At 39.4% G+C, this 27,413-nt stretch overlaps 1 protein-coding gene across 4 annotated transcripts in view; it reads left to right on the top strand.

Annotated features, from left to right (window-relative positions):
• PLCB1 (phospholipase C beta 1) overlaps positions 1–27,413 on the top strand; it is a 367,244-nt gene that overhangs the window by 303,242 nt on the left and 36,589 nt on the right. For all 4 annotated transcript variants that reach the window (XM_065738851.1, XM_065738058.1, XM_065740515.1 and 1 more), the window contains exons 30-31: positions 543–600; positions 1,492–1,578. In XM_065738851.1, coding sequence (XP_065594923.1) covers positions 543–600; positions 1,492–1,578 — 145 coding nt within the window. The remainder of the gene's footprint in view (positions 1–542; positions 601–1,491; positions 1,579–27,413) is intronic.

Genomic DNA, 27,413 nt, shown 5'->3' with positions numbered 1-27,413 from the left:
CTTTATGTGCATGTATCCTTTTGTGGGATTTTGTCTTTGACCAAAATTTACCTAATAGCTGTCTCACTGAGTCAGTTTTAAGTAGTTCTTTCAAGTTCAGCTTTTTGTAGTTTACATGGCAAAGCTGGTGACCAAGGTTGAGTCCTTCAACAGCAGTAGCATCTACACACTGACAGTTTATTTCACTGCTATACTAAGTGCCACAATGTGGCAGTATGCATCTACTGAGAGTCGTGCACTTCCCTGGACTGACAATTGGGGCTTAACAAATGCTGCCATCACCTTGAAGATATGGCACTACCCTATAGGAAAAAAACTAACATGAAAGAGCAGAGGTGTTGCTGCAGTACGTCGTGGGGAAGTTGAAGCCCTTCATACAACAGTGATGAAGCCTGCTGTAAGAGCACAGCTAGGAAATTGCAAAATGTCAAGACTCATACGTTCAAAACATTGCCTAACTCATATTGAAGGAAGCTGGGGGGATTCAAATATATTGACGTGATCTTATGGACTAAAGTAACTTGTTGATTGCTTCTTCCTAGAGAGAAGACTGAAATGATTCGATCATATATCCAGGAGGTGGTGCAATACATAAAAAGGGTATGTTAAGCTCTATGTTTATTTTTCATTATGGCTGCATCATGTTTTAGGTTCTATTTTACACTACAAATTCCAAGCTTCTGTGTAAACACTCCACTGGTGCAGGTTTTTAATAGATGCACTATAGACTTCTATTGACATTCCAGTCAAAGAAAAACCATAATTACAGATATATCTTTGTAAGTGTTAGTGTTTAGGGTCAGGAGGAAGTAATGAGGACATATTTTAATAAAGTTGTAATTTGATCTTTGGATATCCAGTGTTTATGCATGGAAAATATATTCCATGGTTTCTTTCAGATACTGAGAAATGTTTTTATTTTCTGGAATTTTTGTTCTGTTTCATGAATGTAAAGATTGCATACAGAACTTTCAAAGTCAATAACCAGTTAATTGTAGAGTATATTTTAAGCTCAGGTATGCTTGTACATTTACTGAAATACACAAAGTATTCTGAGAGCACTGTAAATAGAAGTTGTGGAATTTCGTTACAGGTGGTAGCTGTACATGTTTTACACTGGGCTGACAGTATGAACAGCAGTGTATTGATGTGGGAAGTTATAATGAAACTTATGCCACTATTAAATATTCTCTTAATTTTATTACAGAGAGAGTTAAATTCAAAAGCTGGCCCATTTTTCTTACAGAGGCTTTGATTCAGGGAACAACATAAAGAATTAGCAAGTGAAGTATGCTTAATGCTTATTGCAATTAGGCATATACTTGAGCACTGTATTAAATGAGGCCCAAAATTTGTCAGTGTGTTCATTTAGGGCTGTAGGATTTTTCTTCTTTAAGAGCTGAAGCGAAGTAATACAAACTACTGCTAGAGAAGGGGTGAGAAGGAGAGGGTATGCAGTGTCTGAAATGATTCTCTGATGTTTTCTTGTAGCTAGAAGATGCTCAGAGTAAAAGACAGGAGAAACTGATAGAAAAACATAAGGAGATCCGTCAGCAAATACTGGATGAAAAGCCCAAGGTAAAGAGTTTTAAACAATGTCATAAAAGTATTCTTCAGGAAATGAAGTATTCTATATAGCATTTAAGTTGATATTTAAACAATCCGTACATAACACTGTGGCTATTTTCTTTTAATACTCAGGATTAAAGAAAGGTAAATCAAATAGCAGCCTAGTGAGGAGCACCACTACAAGCCAGATGTTGTAAAATGGGGTTTATTTTTCAGTACTTATGAAAAGCTTTGGGTGTAAATGGTGCTTCTGACCAGCAGAGTGTGCCCTTCCCCCAATGTACTTTAGCAGTACAAAAACAAAACACAGTTTACATTGAAAAGAAAAAGAGATATCTTTTTAGCATACTTGCCTCAGATATTTGTAATAATTGATGTATCTTTGTGGAAAACAGAGTTTTCATAAATTAGTTCCTAATATTCTATATTGCTTGCTGGATTTCCCTTATTTCAGTTTGTACAGATGCATTATCTGCATGCACTGTTCTGAAATACGGGCTGTGATCCAAAGCACTGTGGGCTGACTCCTGCTCCTAGTGAAGTTGGTGGTAGTTTTGCTGTTGTCTTCAGTGGAGAGAGTTTAAAGCCTTCTCTTGTACATGATATTTCTGCAGTGAGAGTAGGTAACTGTATAATCAGGCTGTCACACAGAGACCTGTTTTCAGCAGAGCTCATATCCAAGTATGATTCTTCACAGACCATTGTGTAATCTCTGTTTTCATTATCTCTGCACTTGCTTAAGTGTGTGTTCTAGGCTTCACTATAATTTCTTGTCTGTGTCCACAGTCCTAATGTTTACGTGTTTGTATTACAACTTGGATATTAGTATTGGGTGTCATCTAATCAGTGTTGGCATGTCATTTCTGTGAATTATCAAGAGAATAAACTAGGCAAAGGTCTGCATAGCTAGAAGTTTAACAACAACTTAGAAAAATTAAAATGTTTGCGTTTCTGATTTCCCGCTCTCATTTTAAAAACCATCCATAAGTTGCCTGGAGCTTATCAATGTTATGGGCATCTGGGTCTAAGAAACAAGCAGAATATTATGGTTTGTATTTGATGTTACAGGGTTGTGAGCTTTTCAGGAATGTGAACTAAGAAAAACAGAATTTAAATGCTGAATGTATTTATTTCCAAGAATAACCTCTTAGTACTTCACAAATACTTGAACACAGTTACTTCTATGTGCATCCTCTTTTTTTTTTAATTTGATTTTTTTTTTAACTTATTGATTCACTCATGAATAGCAAATCTGCACTGAAAATGAGTTGCTCAGGACTTGGGTTGCAATTTGAAAGGTTATGGTGGACTAGTAGCATTAAACTCCTCAGCTGTCTGTGTGCCAAGCATTAGATCATGGCACAGAGCGGATCCAGATCCCTTGTCTTCCCCTGCATCTGGCCATCAGTTACAGCACTGCAGCAACCAGCACTCCTCATAGTGCTCTCAGTTTCTCCAGAGTAAATCCTGTCCTGTATTGTGCCTAACAGGGCCTGGCTGCTTTTTTTTTTCTTCCCTTTCCCACCTACTGAAGTGAGCAGACTTCACTGAATTTATGATGGTTTGTGCTGTTCGTTGGCACAAGAGGATTTAGGCCAAACATAATTACTCATTTTATTAAGTTTTTATTTTTCTTCTTCCTCTTCATATTTCATATCCATATCTGCCTCATAAGCTTCCCTAGTGACAGGGCATGCAATATAGAATAGATCAAATGCATTCCCAGCTGAGAACCACCAGTGTATTTTGTGCATACAACAACCTGTCCAGGGACAGCTTTTTTAATAGGCTGGACTTGCATGCTTCAGTGTTGAAACACCCACTACAATTTATGCTAGCTGTGTCAAAAGGGTTTTCTGGCAGTATCAACAACCCCTAAACAAAACGTTAAATATGAGGGAAAGAATTTTTAGTATTGTTACAATAATTCCATTGGAGACAGGCTTGCCATCATCAATCACTGTCTTGTGGTTATTTATTACTGACTCAGAGTTTGTTGTGCTATGACTTTGTGCACAGGGCTCTGTCAAAGCTGGGAAGAACATAGTTTCATTTCAGAAAGTGTTGGCAACAGACTGCCATACTAGCGAGATAATTTATTTCTTTTTCTTTTTTAAGTATGAATTTGCAGCCTCTTTTGTCACGGTGTGTGTAGGTCACCAGAGGAAAACTTGCTTTAGAGTGCTGACTTTTAACACCACAGCTTAAAGATACTGCCCAAACTTGATGCAAATCAGTCCCCCACACTGGAGGCAGGCAGCTCACTTTCTGTTTAATTTTAAAATACCATGTTGTTAGATGAAAGTACTGAACTCAGAACTGATTCAAATTCTGAAACTCTGCCTCTCCATCACACATATATAATTTCTTTCTAATCTTTAGATGTGAGACTGTTTTTTAACCTTCATCTGCTGGGTTGTTATATAAAAGATAGCTTTTTTTTTCTCTTGGAAGAATTGGAGAGCAGCTTATATTAGGCAAAAGTATGGAAATAATTCTTCAAGTTGTGGTCCTGCTGACATCAGTGTGGTACTGACTTTAATGATCCCTAAATGTCTTACTGTGTCTTTGTGAGTAATTGGAGTATCTTTATAAGTATTGTCACCATTTTATTGTTGTCACTATTGAATAATGTCATCAAATCTTCTTGTGTGTGTGTAGAAACAAGGCAGCCATTCACACAACCATGTTTAGAAAAGGAGAAACATTACGAAGAAGTCAAATAGGCTAAAAAAAAATAAACCTGAGTGCCATTCTGGTGAACACACAGTGGAAATGAAGTTCAAATGCTGTCATACTACTGTCTTTTTCCTAACAGCAAAATTGCCAAGCAAAGCCATATGCTTTTTCTTTTCTCCTTTTTTTTTATATGTGCATTATCTACCTGGTACATTATTATCAGCAACAGCTTGTTGTTTTTTTTTCTCCTCTATTTTAATTCTTTGTTTTCTTTTCTTAGTCATTAATTCACGTTAAGCTTGTGCTCTCTGTATCTTCTTCCCCTTAAGTATCTCTTCTACATACTATGGAGGTGCCATAGAAACAGTTCTTTATGCCACAGTACTGAACTCTGCACATTAGTGTGCAATTTTAGATTCTTCTTTATAGTGTGACTGCCACTCCCTACCTAAGCACAACAGAGTTTGTTGAGGATGGCTATGCATCTCAATTTTTGTCCTTGACAGCCTGTGCATCACATTAAACATAAATCAGGTGTGTTTCCTTCCTCCCCCCCTTGCCTCCAATCTCATTGTAATTACAAAAATCAATACACATGAGGCATGACAAGGAATTAATTATTTTTCCAAGAATTGACTGAGTTACAGTAAATAGACCCAAGCCTCCTTTAATTGAAATCAGTGAGACTTTTGCTATTGAGACTCATGTGCTAGAGTTACACTTGAATACCAACATGGTAGCTCAGACTCCTCTGCTCTTCAAGTCAGTCCCAGCTCCCATTGCATTAAGTAAACTCTGTGAGCATCGGTGAACCATGTTCTTAGTGCCAGAGCTGTCAAGGGCAGTGCAGCTCATGCACTTCCTGGTTTTGTAGCTCATGTTCGTGTTTCTGCTCGCACTCCTGCTGCTCTCAACACCAGTGTAGCCAAGGCCTGCCACGTGGTGCGTGTTGCACCATGGCCACATGGTGTTATGTCTCTGTGGTCTTTCATCTGAATGAGGACAGTGTAGCCTTAAGGTAGAAAATTCCTTTTTCCTCTCAAAAAATACAGTGAGAACAATTCTTTAAAATTCTAAATCAGTTATTGATAATGGAAAATAAAGCCCTCTGCTGCATACTAACTCACTTAAAAGAATGTATATTTATTAATTCACAGTCTGACCTGTATAATTATGCCCATTGAGAGCTGACACTTCTAGCTCCAATCAATAATTAATATTAGCACTGTACCTAAAAAATATATGGGTCCTAAAAATGACACACAATCATGTTATAGATAAAGTGAAATGAGGTTCATTCTTTACAGCAGTAAGCCTCTTCAACTGTAGGATCTTCTTTTAATTCCATCAGGCTGGGAAGGACCTTCACGGTCTTTAATCTCAGGGCTGACTGCTTTTACAGTCACATATCCTCTAAGCCTGTTATTGAAACACTGCTGGATGATGACTCCTTCCTAATGATGATATTTGAAAACTCAGTGAATGATTTTGTAGATTTCAGATCAGCGCCTCTTGATTTCTTAAAGTATGTTTGCAAAGGTTAACCCTTGTCGTATGTGTTTTAGGTAAAGCTTTGTGTCCATCTTCATGGAGATAGTGGTGTGAAACAGAGCTGTTGCCACCAGTTGGGTCAGCAAAATCATCTCTAACTTCTGAAAGTCAAATACAGCAAATGTATTTCACAGCACTGTTAGATTTTATTTCAGTTAACCTCAGAGCACAGAGCTGCTCTGTTAGCTCATCTGGAAGAGAGCAGTTCTTAGGAACTTTGATGACTATTCCAGTGTCATTTCAGCTCACTGCATAATTCACAGTAACAATGCATTGTCCACCAAAATCCCTTTTTGATCCTTTACTCCTCTGTAGGAAGCTAAGCTGTCTTTTGGATTAGCTGTGTTTCAGTTCAAACCTTTCCAGATTTGTTCCAGTTCATCCATAGGCGATCATTCAAGAATTTCAGAGAAGGCATTTGGAGGAAAAGTTTATTTCAGTTTACCAAGTTTCATGGGACCTTACACTGCATGGATTTGGCTTAGGTAAAAGTGATTTCTTCTGTTAATCCTTTCAGTTTAAACGTCTACAAAGTTTAAAAGGAAGTTTCTCTTGAATCTGTTGCTGCAAAACTAAAAAGATTGATGGCAGTAACTGCTAGAAAAAAAATTAAAAAAACAAAAAAAAAACACAGAAAGAGGAGGTTTGAAAATAATTTACTGTTTGTTTCACTGTTCAGCTTTGGGTTTTGGTGCTTGTATATTCATCAGATGGGAGTAATAAAATGCTTTTCTGCCTCATTAAATGGGCAACAACATGGAGAAATGAATGGAATTTACTTACCCTCATTGAACAACAAATATTTTAAAGGAATGTTTTTAAATGAGAATGTTTAGACTGAGATTTCCAAATCTTCCTATGACTTGATCTTTTAAGGATCTGGCATCTCCCAACTTCTAGAGCAGAGGCTGCATTTATGTGGGAGGATGCAACTTTCTTGCAGCATTCACTTGAGGATCTTTGCACTTTGCTCAGCATCTCTCATCATCAAGTCCTACGTGACAATCGGTCGAATTATCTGATAAGCTCTGAGTGGCTGATGTTTCTTTAAATGTTTTATTAGTGTGATTGTGAGAAAGTCCCCAGTGGCAGTCTTGGTTTTTTTCCAGGAAACAAGGGTTGTGTCTTCTTATTTTTTCTGTTTCTCCCGGTGGATGAAGTGCAGAACGCACTTACTGCAGGTCTATAACTGAGTGGTAAATAATCTCGCTTCACTCGTTAAAATGGAATAGGTTGACCTTTATCTTACACGAATTTTATACCAATAAAACTTCCTTAAATTCTCTGAAGTGACTAGCTCATAAGTTGGCCTGAGATCAAAACGCTTCACTCCAAATAATAGGATGCTCTGAGGAATACTTTTGAGTAAGACCTTTCCTGCTTGCTTGTTTGTTTATATTTTTATTCACAAATTCACATTTTTAATGATTGGTTATTTTTCCAGCAGAATAAATACTGCAGTGTGAGCAATGTCAGGTCACAAAAGATGTATCTAACAATTTGAGGTGATATTTATTGTTTTAATTAAATGTCTTCCCATATTAATCTTGCAAATACACATGTGTCATGGTAACACACATGAATACTAACTTCCAAATCAACAGCATCACATTTGCAATGCAAATATGCAAAATGCTCTTAAAATTTAAACAGATTTTAAATAATAGTAAGAAAATACAAACCTGTTGTAGTAAGAATGTAAATATGAAAAAGCATTTTAATGAAAAGAGACAAAACGTAAGGAATTTAGATTGCTGTTTGTTGGTAGGGAACAACAGATGTCATCCATACATTCTTTCTGCTGGAAACCAGAGAAGGTCTCAAGTGTCATACAGAGCAGAAACAAAAGGAAAATAAATGATTTGAGAAAGCACACTATTTTTCACTTTACCCTACCGTAAATAGAAAGAAACGTTATAAAGCTAGCAGAGTCAGTGGTGATTTAAACTGGTATGAATGGAGGCACAGTACGGTGTATAATGGCACTGATGTGGGAGGCAGATTTGTGGCTTAGTGAGATTTTAGTGTGATTTATTTGTTTGTTTGTTTTATACAAATTGATTCAGAGTCCAGCTACCATCTGTGGGCTGGATATATAATTTTTTTTTATTTATTTAGATGTCTTAAATGTCACAAATTTGAGACATCTTCCTGAATGCAAGAAAGCCTCACTGATTTCCTGGGCTGAGCACATGGCTCATGTCTCAGACCGCTCTGGTTATCTACTCCATTTGCCTTCCTCACAGAGCTCAGAAAGCCAAAAACCAAAGCAGAGCTCAGACTGTCTTCTGTTCCCTGGCATTTCCCCCTGGTGTCCAGCTTTGCATGGTACAGCCCCAGACGGGGAGAGGCCCCGCCTCTCAGAGGAGCCTCCCCTTTGGCAGTATAGAAGGCAAATAATCTGAGTTCAGAGGCAGTGCCCCCTAGGTTCTGTCCTTTCATCAGCAAAAAGTACAGCAACACCCAAACAAGTCCGGTTTTGGGACCACACAGAGGTGTGTATGCTACAGACCTCTTTTAGCTTGCAGAGAGACATCCAGCTTTGCATCTGCTGATGGCCACAGCACAGGGCAGCATATAGCAGCTGTGCTGTTTCAACAGGGAAAGCTGCAAGACATTACCATCCTTGTGGCTTGTGTAACATCATGGAATTGATAGATGGGAAGACAGATCAGCCCAACGGGGGAGGAATAATAAGCAATGAATGTGCTATTATTTACCATTAAGCTGATAAAAAGATGTCCTGTCCTCCCGTCTCCCTCTTCATAACGGACTGCTGCAGTAGGCATCCATCAAAGTGACAGAACAGACTGTGTTTTCTCGCCATTAGGGATGTGCTTTCCGCATACCATCACCATTTGCAAACAAAACCACTTGTTAAAGAAAATGACTTGTATTTCTACAGTAGCTGATTTTACTATAATACATTGTTACTCTGATCATCCTAGATGCTTAATTTGCGTTAGAAAGCAGTTCAATTAAGGGAAGGGGGAGGAATTCACAAATTGCCATATACATGATCAGCTGAGCTTTATAATACAAATTGAAAAGTAGAAATGATCTTTTTTCCCTTGGTAGGATTAACTGCTGAAGTAGACCTTACTTCTGATGTTAAGATTAGTGAATGTCAAGTGCATTTTCTATGCAGTGATGAGCACAGTGTGTTTTACCGTAGGATGAAGAAAAAAATGTGAATGAGTTGTGAAAAATGAATGTGTGTCTTCTTCCTGCAAGGTCAAGTTCAGGGTGATAATACCCTAAACAGAGCACCTTGTCTCTGCAGAAGATGCTCTTCATTGTACTGCAGGTAACCCAGGTTGGAGTGAGCAGTATAGCATTAAAAGGCCCCAGATCTGTTCTCTGTAGTCTTTCAAACCACTTTCATCTGCAGTATCCTTTCCCATTCTCTGCTCTACAGTAGAATGCATGGGTGCCAGCTGCTAGTCAGTAACCTGTGCCCATGACCCACTCCTGTGCTCGTTTCTGTTCAGTGTTGCTATCCACAGCTGAAATATCCCAGAGAATGGATGGGTGGCTTCAAAGTAGTGTCTGACAGTGGGAAAAACTAGCCTGTGTGTTAACAGTGTTATCTCTGAAGGAGAAACAGAGGCCAGGGTCTGCAAACATTTTGTCTCAGAATGTGTAGCTTAAGCTGTACAGAACTTAAATCTGCCAAGAGAAGTCGTGGCTAGAAATTCAGTTGTGATTCTGCAAAGGCAAGTGTTTTCCATGGTAAACCTTAGTGAACCATGTAACCCCAACATGCTGTTGACTCCATCTTCTCCTTAGTTATTCCAATATGTTATGCAACATGTCTTCTAAATATGTGCATAGTATGTCTGTGTGTATATATTATATTTGAATGTATGGTGGCACACACAATTCCAAATTAGTGAGTGCTTCATATGGCATCTTATACTTCTCTGTGTCGGAGTGAGAGTGAACAGCAAATACTATGAAGGCAGAGAGCTGTGCTTTTGTACAACTGCATTCATCACTGAGCAACAACAGCAACATATTTGTTAATTATCAGATTTTCTGTGCAACATGACAAATGATAAGAGATTGAGTCTGACAGAGCTAATGGAAAAATGTTAGAAGAAATATTAATGCTTACTGCGTAAACTCATTAGGAAGATGTTTTAAAATGCATGAAGTGAGGCAAAAATATGTTCCTTAATGAACAGAGAGATGAAATCACTGGTCCTGCAAAGATTGTTTTATATGCATAGCTTTGCATATGTAAATGGGTTTTTAAAGCATTGATTATATCCCTGTGCAGAATCAGTCTGCAAAACAGAGCCAGTAATGATAGAGCTGCTGTGTATCTGCCCATGAGGTAGCAGTGCGCATTGCAGTGCACATTAAAGATACAGGTCGCTGTTATTAGTACAGTCAGGACAAAATGGGTGCTGAATTTATCTGACCGTGTGTTTTCAGGATGATTAATGTGTTAGTGAAAATAGTAACAAAAATTTCAAAAGCCAAGTGAGAGTTTGAATGAAATACATTGTCTAAAAAATATATTGAAAATTATGAAGAAAATCATAGGAGTTTTGTTGTTGTTTTTAGAAACAGTAATAAATTCTGCACCAAGGACAGGTTGTTGCTTTGAGATGCATTTATTTCTCCAGCAGTCTGAGAGTACTGAGTCTAGTGGGGGAAGAAAACTCCCTGTACATCATCCAGAAGGGAGAGAAAGTGCACTCCCAGCATCTCAGATGCATCAGCATGTACTTTCCTTGCAACGTGGGTGCAGCTCTCCAGGGTCTAGCAGCCTTACTTAGTCAGCAGCAGAATAGTGGGGAAGGGATGCAAGCAAGCTGCTCCTGGCTTGCTTGTTCTCTTGGAAGATTACTTTTCATTAAATTTCTCCTATGACTCACTTCTAACAAATCAGCATTTTCTGGCAGAAATACATTGTGTTAGTTGTGGATCCTAGCATATAGGTTTAACTATAGTGACTCAGTACATTTCCTTTTATTCAGCCATTTGATGGCAGAAAGTTCTCGCCAAGCGATTGTAGAGTGTGACTAAGCACATAAACTACAGCTAAGAACTGTAAATGATCTCTTTTATGGAGTCCTTGTGATTTGTAAGCTTTGTGTGGAATAAGTGGATGTGTCCAAGAAGGCAAAACCTAATCCTGAGTTGGTAAGATATGGAGCCTGGCTTAAGGATGCTCAAGGCTTTTAAGCTCTTGTAACGCTGACCTTTTTGAGGATCCAGAAATTGTTTATAGGAAAATTGTCATGAGAATGGTGAAAGTTGATAGTTTTTAGTTCTTCCATCACCAGCATCCCACCTCCCTGCCCCCACAAAATTGTTTCCAAGTTTTGATATCATCTAATGGAAAAAAATTCCTTTTTAAACCTACCAAATATGGGTCAGTAAGTTGCAGTCCTGGTTCATTTCTTCCAGTTTGCAGCCCTCCAGGTTTGGCCTCTAGTTTAAAGAAATGAATGTAGTCATTCACTAGGGAGAAAATGATTATCAGTCATACTGTACTGTCCTGGCAATAGCAGGCATTGTTTTCTAGTCTTTTTTTTTTTCCTCTTTTTCTTTTATTCTTCTACTTTCCACCTTCATCAGTTTTATAAGCTCTCCCACTTCTCTGTCTCGCACTGACCTTCCTTTCACAGTATATTGTTTCCATTTATACTCTCTACTTAAATATCCTTTACGTATACTTGATTTCTTGAACTTTTTTTCTCCCTCTTCTTTGCCATCACTTGCTGCTATTAAATTTCGAGGAGTGTCTACAGGAACTCATAGGAATAGTGTTTATTTCAGATTACAAGACTAATTAGAAGAAGAAACCTGAGGGGAAAAGGTGCTAAAGAGCTGACATGCTCTGCATGTCTGTGAGCTTGACTGCGTACCAGGGATACATTCCAAAGTCATCCATCAGGTGGAAAATGAGATGCAGAAGCTCCAAATGTATATGAAAAAGTAATTCATAATTACTCATAACCACCCAAAAACTGAGTGATACAATAGGGAGAGTGATATTTAGAGTGAAGTAAATGGTAAAAAATGAAAGTGCAATCCGAAGGCAATAAAAAAGTGAAAGTGGGTCTAGAGAATTTAGATTCAAAATTGAGAATAGTTGAAGACATCAGAGAGAGAAAATGGGAAATATAAATGAAAGAATCTGTACTGGGGAATGGAGTATAGGTTCCTGGCTCCTTTTCCATTATTACGATTTTTGTTTTTTATCCAGTCCAACACAGCAAAAATGTAATGAAATTGAATCTAGCAAAGTGGCAGTCTTGACTTCTGTGCTCAGAAGTCTGTGAGCAGTAATCACAGCAGGTTTTATTCTGATGAATTCTGAGTTCAATAATGTCAAGTTTATGCAACCCATAGTCTGCTGCAAGGTACAGCTCCTGCTTCAGTTCTGACTGAAAGTGCTCCATGGGATAATTATAGTCATGTGAGGAGGAGGAAATGGGCACTTACAGTTTTGCTCTGGAGACCAAGGCCAAGAGCAGATGGTAGATTAGAAGTGGATTGCTTAGACCTTGTGATTGCTGTCCTAGGTGCAGAGATTAATGGCAGGTTTCATATAAAGAGAAGGGCCACTAGAGCCTGTAGCAATTACACAAGGCTGATGGGCATGAGCAGCACAGGACTGATGTTAGCAGGGAGCTGGATAGTGCTGCACTCAATGCTCTAGGGGTGTCATGCCAATTGCCCATAAATTTAGGGGTGTCATGCCAATTCCCAGTAATTTGTTGGATTCTTATTCTGGATTCTTCGTTGTGTTGAGTCCACTTTGTTACGTTCTGCATTCATTGTTAGACATTTGAACTGCTGGACCAGATGCAAAGGCTACTGTTAGTTATCTACAGGTGTATTTCTGGAAGGAGGGCCTAAAGGGCAGATACCTTCTGTCCATCTGTTCAGCACAGCATTGTAATCACTGAGACTTGGAAGTGGATTGTTTGGTAGTGTATTCCCCCTCCAGAATGTAAATCCAGTGCATTCCAAGTTGGAATTTGCAAACCAGTGTCATGTGTGGTGGAGGGAAGTAATCTGCTTACATCAGTGCCTATGTTATTTCCTTTACTGCCTGCCTTTGGCTCCATTTGTAGAGGAATGGCATTAGCTTCTCAGTTGCCCTGTAGCAGAGCGATTGGGCCTTTTTCCAGGCACGCAGAAGGAGCCTGTGCCTTTTTAAGCAGAACACAAACTGGGTATCATAAACTTTGGGGTACTAGGTCATAGCATGGATATCTCTCCTTTCCTTGTGGTAGCCCACATCCTTTGCTGTGCCTTTGTTTGAAAGGGCCAGACAGATAAAAAGTTTTCAGTTTGAAGACTGAATTTCACTGAATTGAAAATGAAAAATCTTTAGTTTATTATATTAGTTATGCCCCACTTCTGATTAAACAAATACACTTGCTTTATAAGTGAAGGAAGCCTACTAAACCTTGCTTGGCAACAGAAACGGACTTCAATTAAGATGAGATAAAAACTGGACAGCTAATTTCTGTTATACAGTACTGTTGCTCCCACTCTTTTTTTTTATATATAAATATAAAATATGCAAATAAATATCACAGAACAAACAAAATGCACGTATTAATTTACAGAGATCTTAAACAATTGTATTTTACAATGATCTGATATCCAATTGCAATTAAAATCGGATCTTCAACAGCCTGAGAACAAAGAGGCATTATGACAACTGGAGTTGTCATCCCACGTGTAATTGAAGTCTTTAAATTCCTACTTAGTGTTGCTTTAGTCAGAGCAGACTGAAGTCCTGAGTGGGCCCTTGGTTTGTGATTGGAGCATGTGACTTCTGCTCTGCTACATGAAGGAGCAGATTGTCTGCACTCAGAATCATCTGAGCATTAATAAATGAAGCATTGCTCGTTGGTCAGGCTGTTATCTATAAACTCACTCACCCCTTCTTCCACTGTTATGAATTCTAGTCAAAGGGGAATATAATGAAATTTCATGTGCAGTTGATATAGTCCAGTTTTTAATATATTCTTGAATATGTGTTTGAGTCTGTGTATGACGGTAAATATTTTTGTGTGCATATATTTGTATGTGTACTAGATATATTAAGACCGTATATATGTTATGTCCACAGAGATTGGTTTGATAAGTATATTTTGGATGCATCTGTCAAATCAGTTACAGCCTTGTAGGTTATAAAATACATTATTAAAAACAATATTAATGATTGTAAGACTGGCCCAATCAGCTTTCAGTTAATTACGGTCTTATTCAACCCTCAAGGTGTTCTTTTTTTTTCTGTAATATCACCTGCTTAGTATGCTGGTGGCCTTCTGGAGAGATAATAAATGAAAACTATGGAGAAAGAATTTTCTTCACCCAGCAGGAGCCTTCACTGGCAGCAAACGCAGTCAAATGATGTGAGGAAAGGGACCTTGGGAATGTGTTGATGGGGGTTAAAAGTGTAAAGCTACTTTGATCTGGCTTGATCCACCCAGGAGAAGACAAACCACAGCACTAAACATTAGTGAATGCTTTTCACAGCTTAGGAAGGAGACTCTGCTTGAACATGTCCAGGATAGCAAGTGACTAGCAGTTCTGTAGAAAACTCAAGACTAACCTTGTAGCTCCAATGCCTAAATTAGAAACATAAATAACCTTCATCCCCCTTTATCCACTTCTCTGCCACTCCTGAATTGTTAGGGATTTGTTAGGTTAAGCTCATCTGAGAATAGATAATAAGGAGCAGGTAAATGCAAATTAGATAAGAAATATAGGAAAATGTCATGAGAAGAGGATTTCATTGTAAGTGAGCTTCTAGCTAAATTCTGTTTTTGCAGTCTTTGTGTAAATTGCAGTGACTGTTGGAGAGAGTCATTGCAGTGCTTGAGCAAGTACTTGTTTCTGAATACTCTCACAGGGAAAGAGCTGAAACATTTATTTTCTCACCCTAAAGGTCGACATATTGTGAATAATGGCACATTGCAAATTGGAGAGATGGACTGGCAGGGGAAGTGAGAAGCGAAGCATCAAAATGTCATCATGCATTTGTCATGTACATGGCTTCCCAATTAATGCACAGACTAGTCCATTATTGGATAAAACTCTATCTCTAGAGCTCCATAAATCCAACCGCTTCACACCAGTTTCTCAGTCAATTTTTCACTCTTATTTTGGTAAATGCCTATTTGGAAAGATTGAAAACATTTTTTTTTCCTATCCCTTTCCTTTTCTATTTTTCTAATTGAAAATTGAATATTGTCATTTGCTTTTGCGTGTATTCATCCAGCATAGCTGCCTCCTGTGGTGATCAAGGTGCCCTGACCTCTCTACCTCATGCTTCTGATGAGGAGCATTGTGATCTACTTCTACTCCATTGTGAACTACTTCTAATAAAATTCAGATTAATGGTGATAGATTCACAGTTTGAAATACTTGGAAGTGTTGATATTTAGGGTAGTTCCTACCTTGGGCATTTGTTCCATTATATTCTGATAGGTTTTTGCTCCTGTGGACTAGATACTAGTCTGATAGTGGACTAGATATAGTAGACTTCTTTTACATTTAGTGTTGATAATATATAGAAGCAAAATTCTCCACCTCCCTGAGTTGGTTTGTTAAGATCATAGTCTGCCTTGCTTGCACAGTTACTGACGATGCAGAGGGCACGTGTGACTGTCCTTTCTGTGGTGATTTACTGACAGTTTTCCCGATGATAAAGGGTACTGTTGCACAGCTTCCACTAAAAGTAGTAGTCACCATTAAGTTTTATGGCGGGTTTTCAGGTCAAGATTTCTGTTTCTCCTTCAGATATCTGTGCAGAGTTATTGTTTGATACATAAACCCATGAGAACATGCAATATTAATAGTAGTGTCAAATTATGTCTATAAGTGTATTATGTTATGTGAGTAGTAACAACTTGGGCTTCTGTTCTATATGAAAAACTGCCTTTAGAGCATTATTTGATCCCACTTCTATTTCCTTTCTAGATGTATGTTTCCCTGAGGAAGTGTCTTGGTTAGGATCATCTGTACTGTTCTGTACAATATACTGTTATCGTGCAATGTAAACCACAAATTATGTTTTTAATACTCTGATTTCCCTTCTTGGGAGTTTCCTATCAATAGTCATAGAAGTCTCCTGCTTTTTCCTCAGTATCCCTCAATTAGCCCTCTCAGTGCTATTTGCAGCTATTGATGCTCTTCCTGTTTTAGTCTGTCACTCACACTTGAGTCCTCCATACATAAAGCTTAATGTAATTACTGTAAGAGCACACATAGAGGCTGCAGTCCTGGTGTTGGTTACTGCAGTGTGGCTGCTGAGGCTCTGGCTGCCAGGGGAGCTCTCCCACTGCACAGACTGCCTCGCTCCTGTCAGCTTCATTCACAGCTCAGGAGAAATGGAAGCAATATCCAGCAGCACTTACATAGTGTATGTTTCTTGCTCATTTCACATAACAGCTTTTGAAAACGTTTTAATTACTTAGCATCTACCATTTTAGTTATGAGCAATTTTAATATGCAGTTAGATAGGGGCTTTTGAGGCTTTCTTTATGTCATGAACACGGTGATTTGTAAAGAAGCAGAACTAACTCATTTTTAACTCTATTAAATAATGTTTAACCCCCATCTTAATCATGCCCGCTTCCCTTTCTTTCTGTAGACGTGTTGCATTTCCCTCTGGTGCAGAACACAAAACTGGCAGGTACACCACATGTTATCATAGAATCACAGAATATCGCAAGTTGGAAGGGACCCACGAGGAACACAGAGCCCAACTCCCATCTCTGCACAGCTCCACCCAAACCCAGACCTGATGTCTGACAGCAGCATCCCAATGCTCCCTGAGCTCCGGCACTGGGGCTGTGCTCTGTTTAGTGCCCACTGCCCTCTGGGGCAGACCGTGTCCCTGCCCTGATGCTGCCCCTGCCCTGACACAACTCCATGCCGTCCCCACAGAGCAGAGCTCAGCGCTGCCCTCCGCTCCCTGTGAGGAGGAGCTGCAGCCGCCATGAGGCCTCCCTCAGCTCCTCTGCTCTGCGCTGAGCAGACACAGCGGCCTCAGTGCTCCTCACACACCTTGTTCTCCAGACACCTCTCCATCTTTGCAGCCCTCCTTTGTACACTCTTTAGTAGCTTTACATCCTTTTTGTGCTGTGGCACCCAGACTGCACCCAGTGCCAGAGGTGCACAGTGCAGTGCAAAGGGGACAGCCCCTCCCCTCACCCAGTGGCAGGTGGGCCGCTGCTGGTGCCCCCCAGGGTGCAGTTGGCCCTCCTGGTACCAGGGCACACTGTTAATTCAATTGAAATTGCTTAATTTTTTATTTGGATTTTTTTTCATTATTCTCATCAGTCAGTGAAAAATTAGGTTTCAGTTCCTCAGGGCTTACATTTGGGGTTTACTTCTGTAGAGGTATGAGCAACTGTAGCATTAATCATAGAAACATCATAGAATCACAGAACAACTCAGATTAGAAGAGATCCACCCAGTTCCAACCCCCCAGCCACGGGCAGGGCTGCCCCCACCAGCTCAGGCTGCCCAGGGCCCATCCAGCCTGCCCTTGAACACCTCCAGGGGTGGGGCACCACAGCTGTGAGCAGCCTTAATCCATAGAATTGTTGCATATTAGCACTGTGAGTCAGGTTTGGGTGTGAATGCCAAGTAACACTTTTGGGAGGCTATCCAATGAACACACTGAGCAAGATGAAGAGGTTTCCTTTGTCCTTGTTCTACCCCTCTGTAGACATTTATTTTCCTGTCCATTTTCTTCAATAATTTCCTTTCCCTGTCTTGCACTTTCTCAGGACGTTGTTAGAGGCATTAGACACTCATGGTGCAACAGTTGCTGTTTGTATCCTCTGACTTATTCACAGGGCTCAGATCAGCTTGAGCTTCTCCTGGCAATCAGCCCATCAGATAAAGCAGCTTCTCTGCTGCCAGAAGTCAGGCTTTCCCCATTTCTACTTTTTTTTGTTCTTCCCCAATTTGTACTCTTCCATTGCCAGAGAGTTCTCTTGGCAGCTTAAGATGATTTTTGAATAGTCTTTCTCTGTTGTTGCAATAGAAAGGTGATTTGTTTTCACCTCTGCCACCATGTAACAACATACAAATTTTTTTTCAGGATGTTCTGGGCTATTGCAGACAGTCTTTCTTGCCATCTGGGAGACAGCTGTACAGGCAATATTAGTCTCTCAGATAATGATAATAAGAACCACACATTTTCTCCTGGTTTTGCTAATTTTTACATAGAATAATGGTTTGTTTGTTTGTTTTTATTTGGAGGTGGATGTTATGGATATTTTACTATAAATTCCTAATTCAAAACAATAACTTTCAAGCTGCTATCGTATCTTAATTTGTAGAATGTGAGATATTATTGAATTTTCATGTTTATTGTTTTAGGGTACAGTACTTTAAAACATCCAACACATCAAATAAAGGCTGTTGGGTTTTTTAGGATCTTCAGGCTTAATTAGAACGATAATTTGATTCCTTAACACGTGTATCTTATAGCATATAACTCACCACATACATCACTATAGGATCAGAGGATTAAAATAGGTCTTCATTTTCCTAATGAACTGATCATTGCATACCTTTAGAATTATAAAATAAATGAGGGTAAAATTATACAAAGAAATGACATTTTTAAGCACTTCAGTGAGTTATGCCCTTTTGAAAATGTTACCTGTGATGACATCCAGATGCCTATTTGCAGTATTATCACACGTATCTTACTAGATGTTGGAAGTTCAACCTTTGTATTGCTAGTTCATATGGTGCTATAAGTAGCAGACAGCCGTGGGCTGTAATGATTCCATTCTGTGTTTCCAAGATATTTAATTTTATTTAGTGGCTGAAATTGTTGCATCCTATCTTTAATTTTTTTGGCAATCCTAATTACCATGTCATTGATAGACAGTGTCAGTGTTTTTGAGGAAAACTATGGTTGTTTAGCTTGGTATTATGTACTAGTGATTCTTTTAGCATGTTTTCTTGGAAATAATTGCCGTTGTATCATTAGGGCTGGATTAAATTTCAGCATAGAGGAAGTATTTCACTTCCTTGTGGCTTTGTGGATCTTAGTCATTATAGATACACAAATGTGTAGTGTATTCTGTAGGTCATTTTTTAAAGTGTAATGCTGCTGCGAACTAGCAGTACAAAAAGGTACTGTTACTCAGGGAGTATTTTGTTTCTTTCACCTCTTGCTATTGTCATGGATTTGTGTAAATAAGTTGAAACTATTTGAGAATGGGCCAAATGGGATGCTTTATTTTTTTTCTGCTTGTTGTACACTTTTAGCTTTCCACAGTCCTGCATTGTCTTAGATGAGGTAAGATAGATCTTGTCTTTTCATTTGGTGTGTGAATTAAGGGGGACATGATGTAACTTAAAGAGAGTTGCAAAGCTGGAAGTGGCAGGTGCTCCTCTCTTCTCAGTATAGGTAGGGACCTACAAGAAAACCATCTGCATGTTCAAGTCCTTTGAGAACCAAGTTGTTCTAGGAAGCAATTCACCTAACCCACTTTGTATGCTGCACTCCTAGCAGATTAACGCAGAACTCCTAGAGATTCTGGTAGAACTTATGATAAATAATTTGATTGAAAATTGTATTGAATGTGTGGGTTTTAAACACTGTCAACAGATCCAGCTCAAACCTCTCTAATTAAGGAGATAGTCATTGCATTTATTAAGGATAGGATAAATGGAGATTAACTTCTCTGACAGATGTGAAACTGCCCTGATGTGTGAGAACACTTATGGGATGTCCTCAATATTTCTGTTCCTGATTTTTGTCTGCAAAAAACAAATCTTTTTAGAGCAGTTTTGGGGTTTAGAGTATCTGTTCAAGAAGGTGCTTTTATCACCACTGTATTGCTGCACTTTTGAACTTTTCTATAAACCCTATTAAGCCTTGTACAGAGATTCTCTGGTCCCAGCTGTCCTCTTTCTAAATGGCTGCCTACACCCACTCCCAGACTGTGAATGAGACACATTGTGTGTCCTCAGGAAATTTCCTTTCTTTCCAAATGGATGGATAGCAAGCAAATGAAACAGCATCTTTGCTCAAGCAGCCTAACGTTTTAGTCCTGTATAAGAAATGAGAGAAGGCAAACATCTCAAAAAATGTATTAGCATTATTAAATAATACTCTTCAGCTTCCAGAAAAACTGAATCGAGAATAGAAGGAAGACGAGTGTATCAGAGGACAAGAATACAGACAGCCTGTTAGTGATGTTATGGAAAGGAATCTTAGAGATGCAGGAAGAAGATGTAATTTGGGAGACATAATCAGCTGTTTTGTTGCCTGGCAATACAAAGCAGTGCCAATATGCTCTGAGTGTTTTATGCTGCTCCAGAGGAGCTTCAATTACCCCAAGCATACTGGTGAATGTGAAGATGGAGTTGAAAGATTTACAATTTACATTGCATGCCTTCAAATCAAAAGGAATAACAATTTACCACTCTGTTTGAATTTCTCACTTAATTTTTATACGCAACAATTTCAATAATGAAGAAAACTACAAGGAAAATAGTGATAAAGGACAACATTAAATGTTTTACACTTGCATCTCATTAATTTATGATTGTGGTTCTGAAAGGAAAATTTAAAAACATAAATTCAAAAGACTTTAATCATGAGCTTAAATTAAAGCCAGCCTTGTTAAAGAGTGAATATTGACATCCTAGTAACCACACATCAAGAGACAAGAAGTGAATTTTACATGGCTTATCATCAGCTCAGATTAATTTATTTTTTAAGATTACTATGGGAAGACTTATTCCACTTGAAAAAACACCCTTCCATATATTGATGTGTTCCCTGACAGCCAGACAGAGCCATTACAGACGGATTTTTTATCTGTTCACATCTGAGCTTTTCTCTTAGCCATTCCTATACCTTTAGCAGGGTGCAGCTAAATGTTTTGAAAATTTGAGATATCTCATTATCTTGTAATGATTACTGAGTTTGAACCTAAGAAATTTGAAGAATGGCTAAGTAAGAAAGAGGATGTTTTATGGAGAAGGAGATACATCACATTTCATCTGTTGTTTTGCTTGTGTGCACAACTCAAAACTAAAGGTATACATCTCAATTTTGCTTCCTGTTTTGCTGTTCAATGCAGTTGAGAATAAAAGCTGTGATCCTGTTGCTCGGTACATCCTTAGCTTCCAAAAATGTCTGAAGCAGCTTGTACTCCCCCAAGAAACTCAGAAAAATTTCAATTGCAGTTGCTGTTTGTCCATTAGGCAGCAGTGCTTTACTGACAAAGGAAAGAGAAGGGCTGAGGCTTTGAAGTACAAAATGGCACGTTCTGTGGAAATTTAATCTCTGTTTCAGAGGACTGTGAGAGTTTCAGTTCCCAAAGAGCTCATAGCGAGGGGCACGGCGCACAGCCAGGTGGCAGTTGGACAGCAGTGCTAGGGCCCTGCTTGCTGGCCCTGCCAGGGCACAAATTAAGGTCATTCCCTATTGTTCACAAAGGTGAGTGTTACTGCTTCTCCAAGCAGAGTTTCACAGCAGTGATGCATCACCACGGAACACAGCTGATGGTAAATGATGAGGTAGGAGAGGGGAGAGAAGCGTGGGTGACCAAGGTTGAACCTGTCTGCAATTGTGCTTCCAGGGAAACAGTTGCGGTGCTTTCAGGTCCCCAGGAACACACAGACAGTGGAGAAACAAAACGAAAGGAATTTTGAAGCAGTGCTTTTCACTTAAACATCTTGTATAGCTGAAAATACATGGTAGACTGTGACTTTTAACTCTGGAATTCATTCTGCAACTGTTTCAGAGGAGGCAAAAACTCTGCTTTCCAGTCTGTGCTGATTTTCCCCATTTGCCTTTATCCATTACTACCCTTTAGTTTTGGGTTTTTTTGTAGACTCGCTGACCTATACTTTGCTCCAAGTACATTCTTCCAGAGTCTGGTTTTGATTGCATTCTTATTCTGCTCTCAGACAGTTCCAAATTGGGAGCTGTTTGCAATTACTGCTTCTTGGCTATAGGATTTCAGGCATCTATTTTCTTCTGGCTTACTCCTCATTATAACCCTAAAAGCTCATCTAGACTTGTGGTCAAGAGTGCAGCTATGAAAAGAGCTGGCATCAAGCTTGACAGCTTCATAGCCATTGATCATTTGAGTTAAAATTTGGTGAACAGCTCTGTTTAGCTGCAGTATGATTAACAGAGATGCCATGAAGTATATGTCTGAACTTAGGTTTTGGGTATCATAGATCTTTGTGCTCTTATGACTTAATTTAGCTATTCCATGTGGTACTTTAAAATAAAAAATTCTCCAGTGCACCATAATGGCAAGAGTTTCTCTTGGTCTTTGGCCAATGTTATATTAAGTGATCACTTTTAAGGTCATTACTGTAGTCACCGCCTATAAAAAGGAGTTCAGCATCAATTGATTGATTGTTTACTTTCAACAACACTTAAAATATTCATACTTCTAATATCTGAATTGTCCTCTGTTCCTTAACTAAAGAGCTGTCCTGAATTTGATCCATCCTGCTCTTTCAAAACAAAACAAAACAAAACAAAAACAAAAACAACCCAGCACCTAAACAGGGCAGCAATGCAAGTAGAATTGTCAATTGTATAACTATTCCCAGTTCCATACTATTTAAGACATTTTTCCCTTTTGCAATTGCTTAGTGATGATCTCAAACCACAGCTGACTGATAGAGCAAATGATATTTCCTAACATACTCTGTGCCTCTGAGGATGTGATTAAAATATGATATCTAATGCTCATCAAGTAACCTCAACCTGTCATTGCTGTCTTCATTCTGAACTCAATTGTAGCACAACCGAATAATGAAAGACAGTCAGAACTAAACCTAAATACAGGTGGGATTTCATGGGTATAAGGTTTTGTCTGTGCCAGCTCTGCAGCTTGCATGATCTTGTTAAAGACCGTATTAAAGATCATCAGAAAGCATTCAAGTCTGCTACATTAATTTTGCTATTATTTACCTTTACAAATTGTGAGGACAACATTCAAAATTTCAATTAATGATTTCATTGCTTTAAATTTAATGCAGTTTTAGTCCAATCCACTTCCTTTGTTTTCTCCATGATTAAAATGTTAATGTTCCATCATTACAAAATTTGGAAAGAATATAAAAAATGTGTATCTGCTGGGGAACTGTGACAGTTTTCTTTTTCCTTTGTGTTCTCTAAAGCAAGACACCACACCAGCAGATGTTTTGTGCACTCGTGATAATTGGAATGAGGGAATATTTAAGCTTTTCTCATACTTTCTTCATACATTGCAGGCTTTCTTTTTTGAGGGTGGTGGACACCCTGCAACAAATACAAATGAGCTCATGAATCCCTTAAAACCATGTCACGCTTGCTGGTGCTGCTGGAACAGGCTGCCCTGGGAGTGGTGGAGTCACCATCCCTGGAGGAGTTCAAGGAATGTAGAGACGTGGCACTGAGGGACGTGGTTAGTGGGCATGGAGGGGAAGGGTTGGTGATCCTCGAGTCATTACCAACAGCGATTGTATGATTCTGTGTCAGTGGGTAGTAGATCCCCTCAAGAGGTGTTCTACTGCACTTGGCAGTTGCAGATGTCATTTATTGTCATGAATCTGTTAGTACATCCCATATTTAAACATTAAGCTACAGCGTGCATGGAGCAGTTGCAAATTGCTGTTTAAAGGCTCTAACGAGCAAACAGTGTGATTTTATACTAAATTTATCTCTTTTCCTAGGGACAAGATTGCAAAAAGAAAACCATTTGCTTCAAAGTATTCTTAACTTGCGTTTTCTATGAAAGATAAATAATTTGTAAATTGAGCCAAAAGAAAATCAGCGGACTTGATAGTGAAAGCAAGTCTGGGAATGTAACTTCTAATGAAGCATCTGTTTACTTTGTTCTCAGCTAAGAAGCCACTCTTCAGTTATGTTTGTTTTTAAGCATCTTGCTTAAAACTGCAGGCTTTTCCAAGCACAGCATAGTGTCACAGACACCTTTGCCTCTTTCCCACACAGCAGCAAATTAAACAGACGCTTTTGCCCCTCCACAGGCTTTTAAGTTGAAAAGTAATCAGACTCAGCAAAGGAGAATGATGCTCTCTGCTAAACAGACCCAAGAGAGAGCTATTTAGATTCACTTAATCTGTGCTTTCAGGACCGGGTCATGTTTGTTATTACACTGTACAGTCCTAATAGGCACAAGACACTGGAATTTTTAATCAGATGTAGTCAAGTGTTATCCTTGCTATGTTATCGTGTTTGACGTCTAGCAACTAGGAAAATAATAATGTGTCCTCATAAAGAGTGTTCTTATGCTTGACAGTAAGGTCATCTCCTTGTTCCTTGAGCAGATCTCTGACTCTGCAAAGCTGTGAGAACTTTGCTGTGGTTTATGGGGTATATACAACCTTAAATTTCAAAGTGGGTCACAGTGGCCACAGCTAAAACAGGCTTTCTGCTATGCATTTACTGCCTATAATTGAAGACACGCTGTATAAAAAGATTGACACAAAACCAGCTCCAGAAGCAGGTCCACCAGATGGACATAGAGACAGGATCCAGACTTGTGCCACGAAAGCGAGCTTCTACTGAAGTCTGACACTGATGCGCTCAGGACAAAAACAACCCCTTTACTTTGTAGGATAGAGTAATCATAGTCATAAGTATTTTTAAAATGTTATTCTTCTATGGGTAGTAGGAGTTCCAATTTACACCAAATTTGATAATTTGGCCTTGAAATTCGGGGTTGGGCTTTCTTTGATTTAAAAAGGAAAGGGATTTCCCTTGAGCTTTAATTATAGGATAGTGGGGCTGCCTGGTATTTTTTCCAGGAACTGTGATTCTACCACTGAAGGAGAGCACTGAGCAGAGCTCTGGAGAGAGGGGAAGTGCTTGTGATGCTAGACAAAATCAGGCTCACAAGAGCTGTAAGTTGGAGCAAAACTTCTCAGGGGATGGCCCTTCCTGTGTTTAGTACACCTTAGCCTGAGTTAGTAACTACTTTTAGATTGTATTCATCAGGAGAGCCTGAGAATGCCAAATAACATAACGATGTGTCTGGGACTAGCTCTTCGCTTCTTTATTCAGCAATAAAGTATTCAGCTCACCAATCAAGTTTTATTGTAATCATTGTCCAACCATTTATTTTTATTTATGCTGTCTTAATAATCACCCTATTAGCACTGACTGCATTGGGATGATAACGTTGCTACTCCCTGTGTTTGGCTTTCCCTTCTCATTTTTTCCAGGTGTGATGATATCAGTGTGTGGTGGGACATTTTCCAAATAGCTTCTTTAATTTCCTCCTCAGTGTATAGTACTTAGGTTGCTCCAAAAGTAATGCCTCCTACTAATTTCCAGGGAAACTACAGCAATTACAAAGACCACACTAACAGTACTTCATAGAGCAAATGCTCAGGTACAAAATGGTGTTGTTCAGTATAGTCACCACCGTTATCTATGCATTTGCACCAGCAATGAACAAGAGCCTGCATGCCATGCTTGTAAAAATCTGCACTCACAGAGGTAACTACGGTCGCCACTGCTGAAATGCACCTCCCACTACTTCACTGTGCTCACATCCACTGTTTGGTCTCCGTAAATGTTCAGCAAGTGTCATTGCATGTCAGTGGGTGCTGTTTCTTTCAGCATGGAGAAATTCAGGTCTACAGCTTTTCTCCATACAGACTTCCATATCAGATGCCATTTTGTCAGATCACCTCTCTGCTGCCATACCAGCACCGTCTGTTTCTGACATTGTAGGCCAACGTAATAAAATAGTAGGCATTACTTTCAGAGCATATAGCATTAGATTTGTTTTTCTGCAGGCTTTTTGGTTTCTGCTTTCCTTTCTTTTCTCATGGTCTGGAGAAAAGGATTTATATTTGAAAATAATTGAGTTTTCTTTTAGATGAGTTCTTGAGATATGTGCACCTAGATTCATACACCGTGCTAAACTCTCCTAAGGTTCTGGCTGTGAACTTTTACAACAAATGCTGCTGAATGCTCAGGACTTTTAGCAGTTCGGCTTCACTTAGAGGTGCCAAGTGCTTGAAAACGTCAAAGCTAAGTAGATTCAGAACTGGTGTGGAGATCACTTTGGAAATGAAAAATGTTCAGGATTGAAATTCATGTTGATAAGTACTTCACAAGGAACTTGAAACTTTGAAAAACTTTAGCAAAACATGGGCCGATCTTTAAATATCAGAGATCAGAATCAGTCAGGGCTACTTGAAAGTGGGAATTATTTAATGAGTCCAGCTAGCTCCTGTGCTAGGATTCGTTTCCCTCTTGCACCTGTCTCAAAGGGGGAAATGAATCCTAGCACAGGAGCTAGCTGGACTCATCGAGAGAGCTTTAAACTAGCTGTGATGGGGGAAGGGGATTAAACAAGGCTCACCAGTAAAGAGCCTAAGGAGGCTGTGCTGGAGAAAGGGATGAGGCAGATATCTCAGCTGAAGTGCATCTACACCAATGCACACAGCATGGGCAATAAACAAGAAGAGCTTGAAGCCATTGTGAGGCAGGCTAACTATGACCTTGTGGCTATTACAGAAACATGGTGGAATCTTTCCCACGACTGGAGTACTAGGATTGATGGCTACAAGCTCTTCAGAAGGGATAGATAGGGAAAAAAGGGTGGTGGCATAGCTCTCTATATCAAATAGTGTTTTGATGTTGAAGAGCTTGAGGTTGGAAATGATAAAGTAGAGTGTCAGTGGATAAGGATCAGGGGGATGGTCTTTAGGGGTGACATCGTGGTGGGGGTCTGTTATAGACCGCCTAGTCAGGATGAAGAAATAGACGAGGTGTTCTATAAACAACTCGTAGATGTTGCACGATGGCCAGCACTTGTTCTCATGGGGGACTTCAGCTTCCCTGATATATGCTGGAAATATAATACTGCGCAGAGGAAGCAGTCCTTGAGATTTCTAGAGTGTGTGGAAGATTGCTTCCTGACACAGCTGGTGCAAGAACCTACCAGGGGAGATGCCTTGCTAGACCTGCTCTTCACTAACAGGGAAGGACTAGTAGGAGATGTGAAGGTTGGGGATTTTCTTGGCCAGAGTGAGCATGAAATGGTGGAGTTTGCTATTCTGGGTGATGTCAAGAGGGTAACTAGCAAAACTGCTACCTTGGACTTCCGGAGGGCAGACTTTGACCTGTTCAGGACGCTTGTTGCAAGGGTCCCTTGGGACTCGCTCCTGAGGGGTAAAGGGGTCCAGGAAGCCTGGATGCTCCTCAAGATGGAAATCTTAAAGGCACAGGAGCAGGCAGTCCCGGAGTCCCGTAAGTCGAGCCGGAGGGGGAGAAGACCAGTGTGGATGAACCGGGAACTTTTGTTGAGACTCTGAGAGAAAAGAAGAGTCTATGTCCTCTGGAAGATGGGACAGGCTACTTGGGGTGACTACAGAGAACTGGCCAAGATTTGCAGGCAGAAAGTTAGAAATGCAAAAGCCCAGCTTGAACTTAGACAGGCTACTGCTGTAAAGGAGAACAGGAAATCCTTTTACAAATATATTAACAGCAAGAGAAGAACTAAGGAGAATTTCTTTCCTTTACTTGATGAGGCAGGGAATGTAACCACAGATGATAAGGAAAAGGCTGAGGTTCTCAATGCCTTCTTCACATCTGTCTTTAATAG

The sequence above is a fragment of the Cyrtonyx montezumae genome, unplaced genomic scaffold (genome assembly GCF_038088225.1).
Source record: "Cyrtonyx montezumae isolate F1298 unplaced genomic scaffold, pur_monq_1.0 scaffold_0, whole genome shotgun sequence".
Lineage (NCBI taxonomy): Eukaryota > Metazoa > Chordata > Aves > Galliformes > Odontophoridae > Cyrtonyx > Cyrtonyx montezumae.
This window is presented reverse-complemented; position numbering and strand designations above follow the sequence as displayed.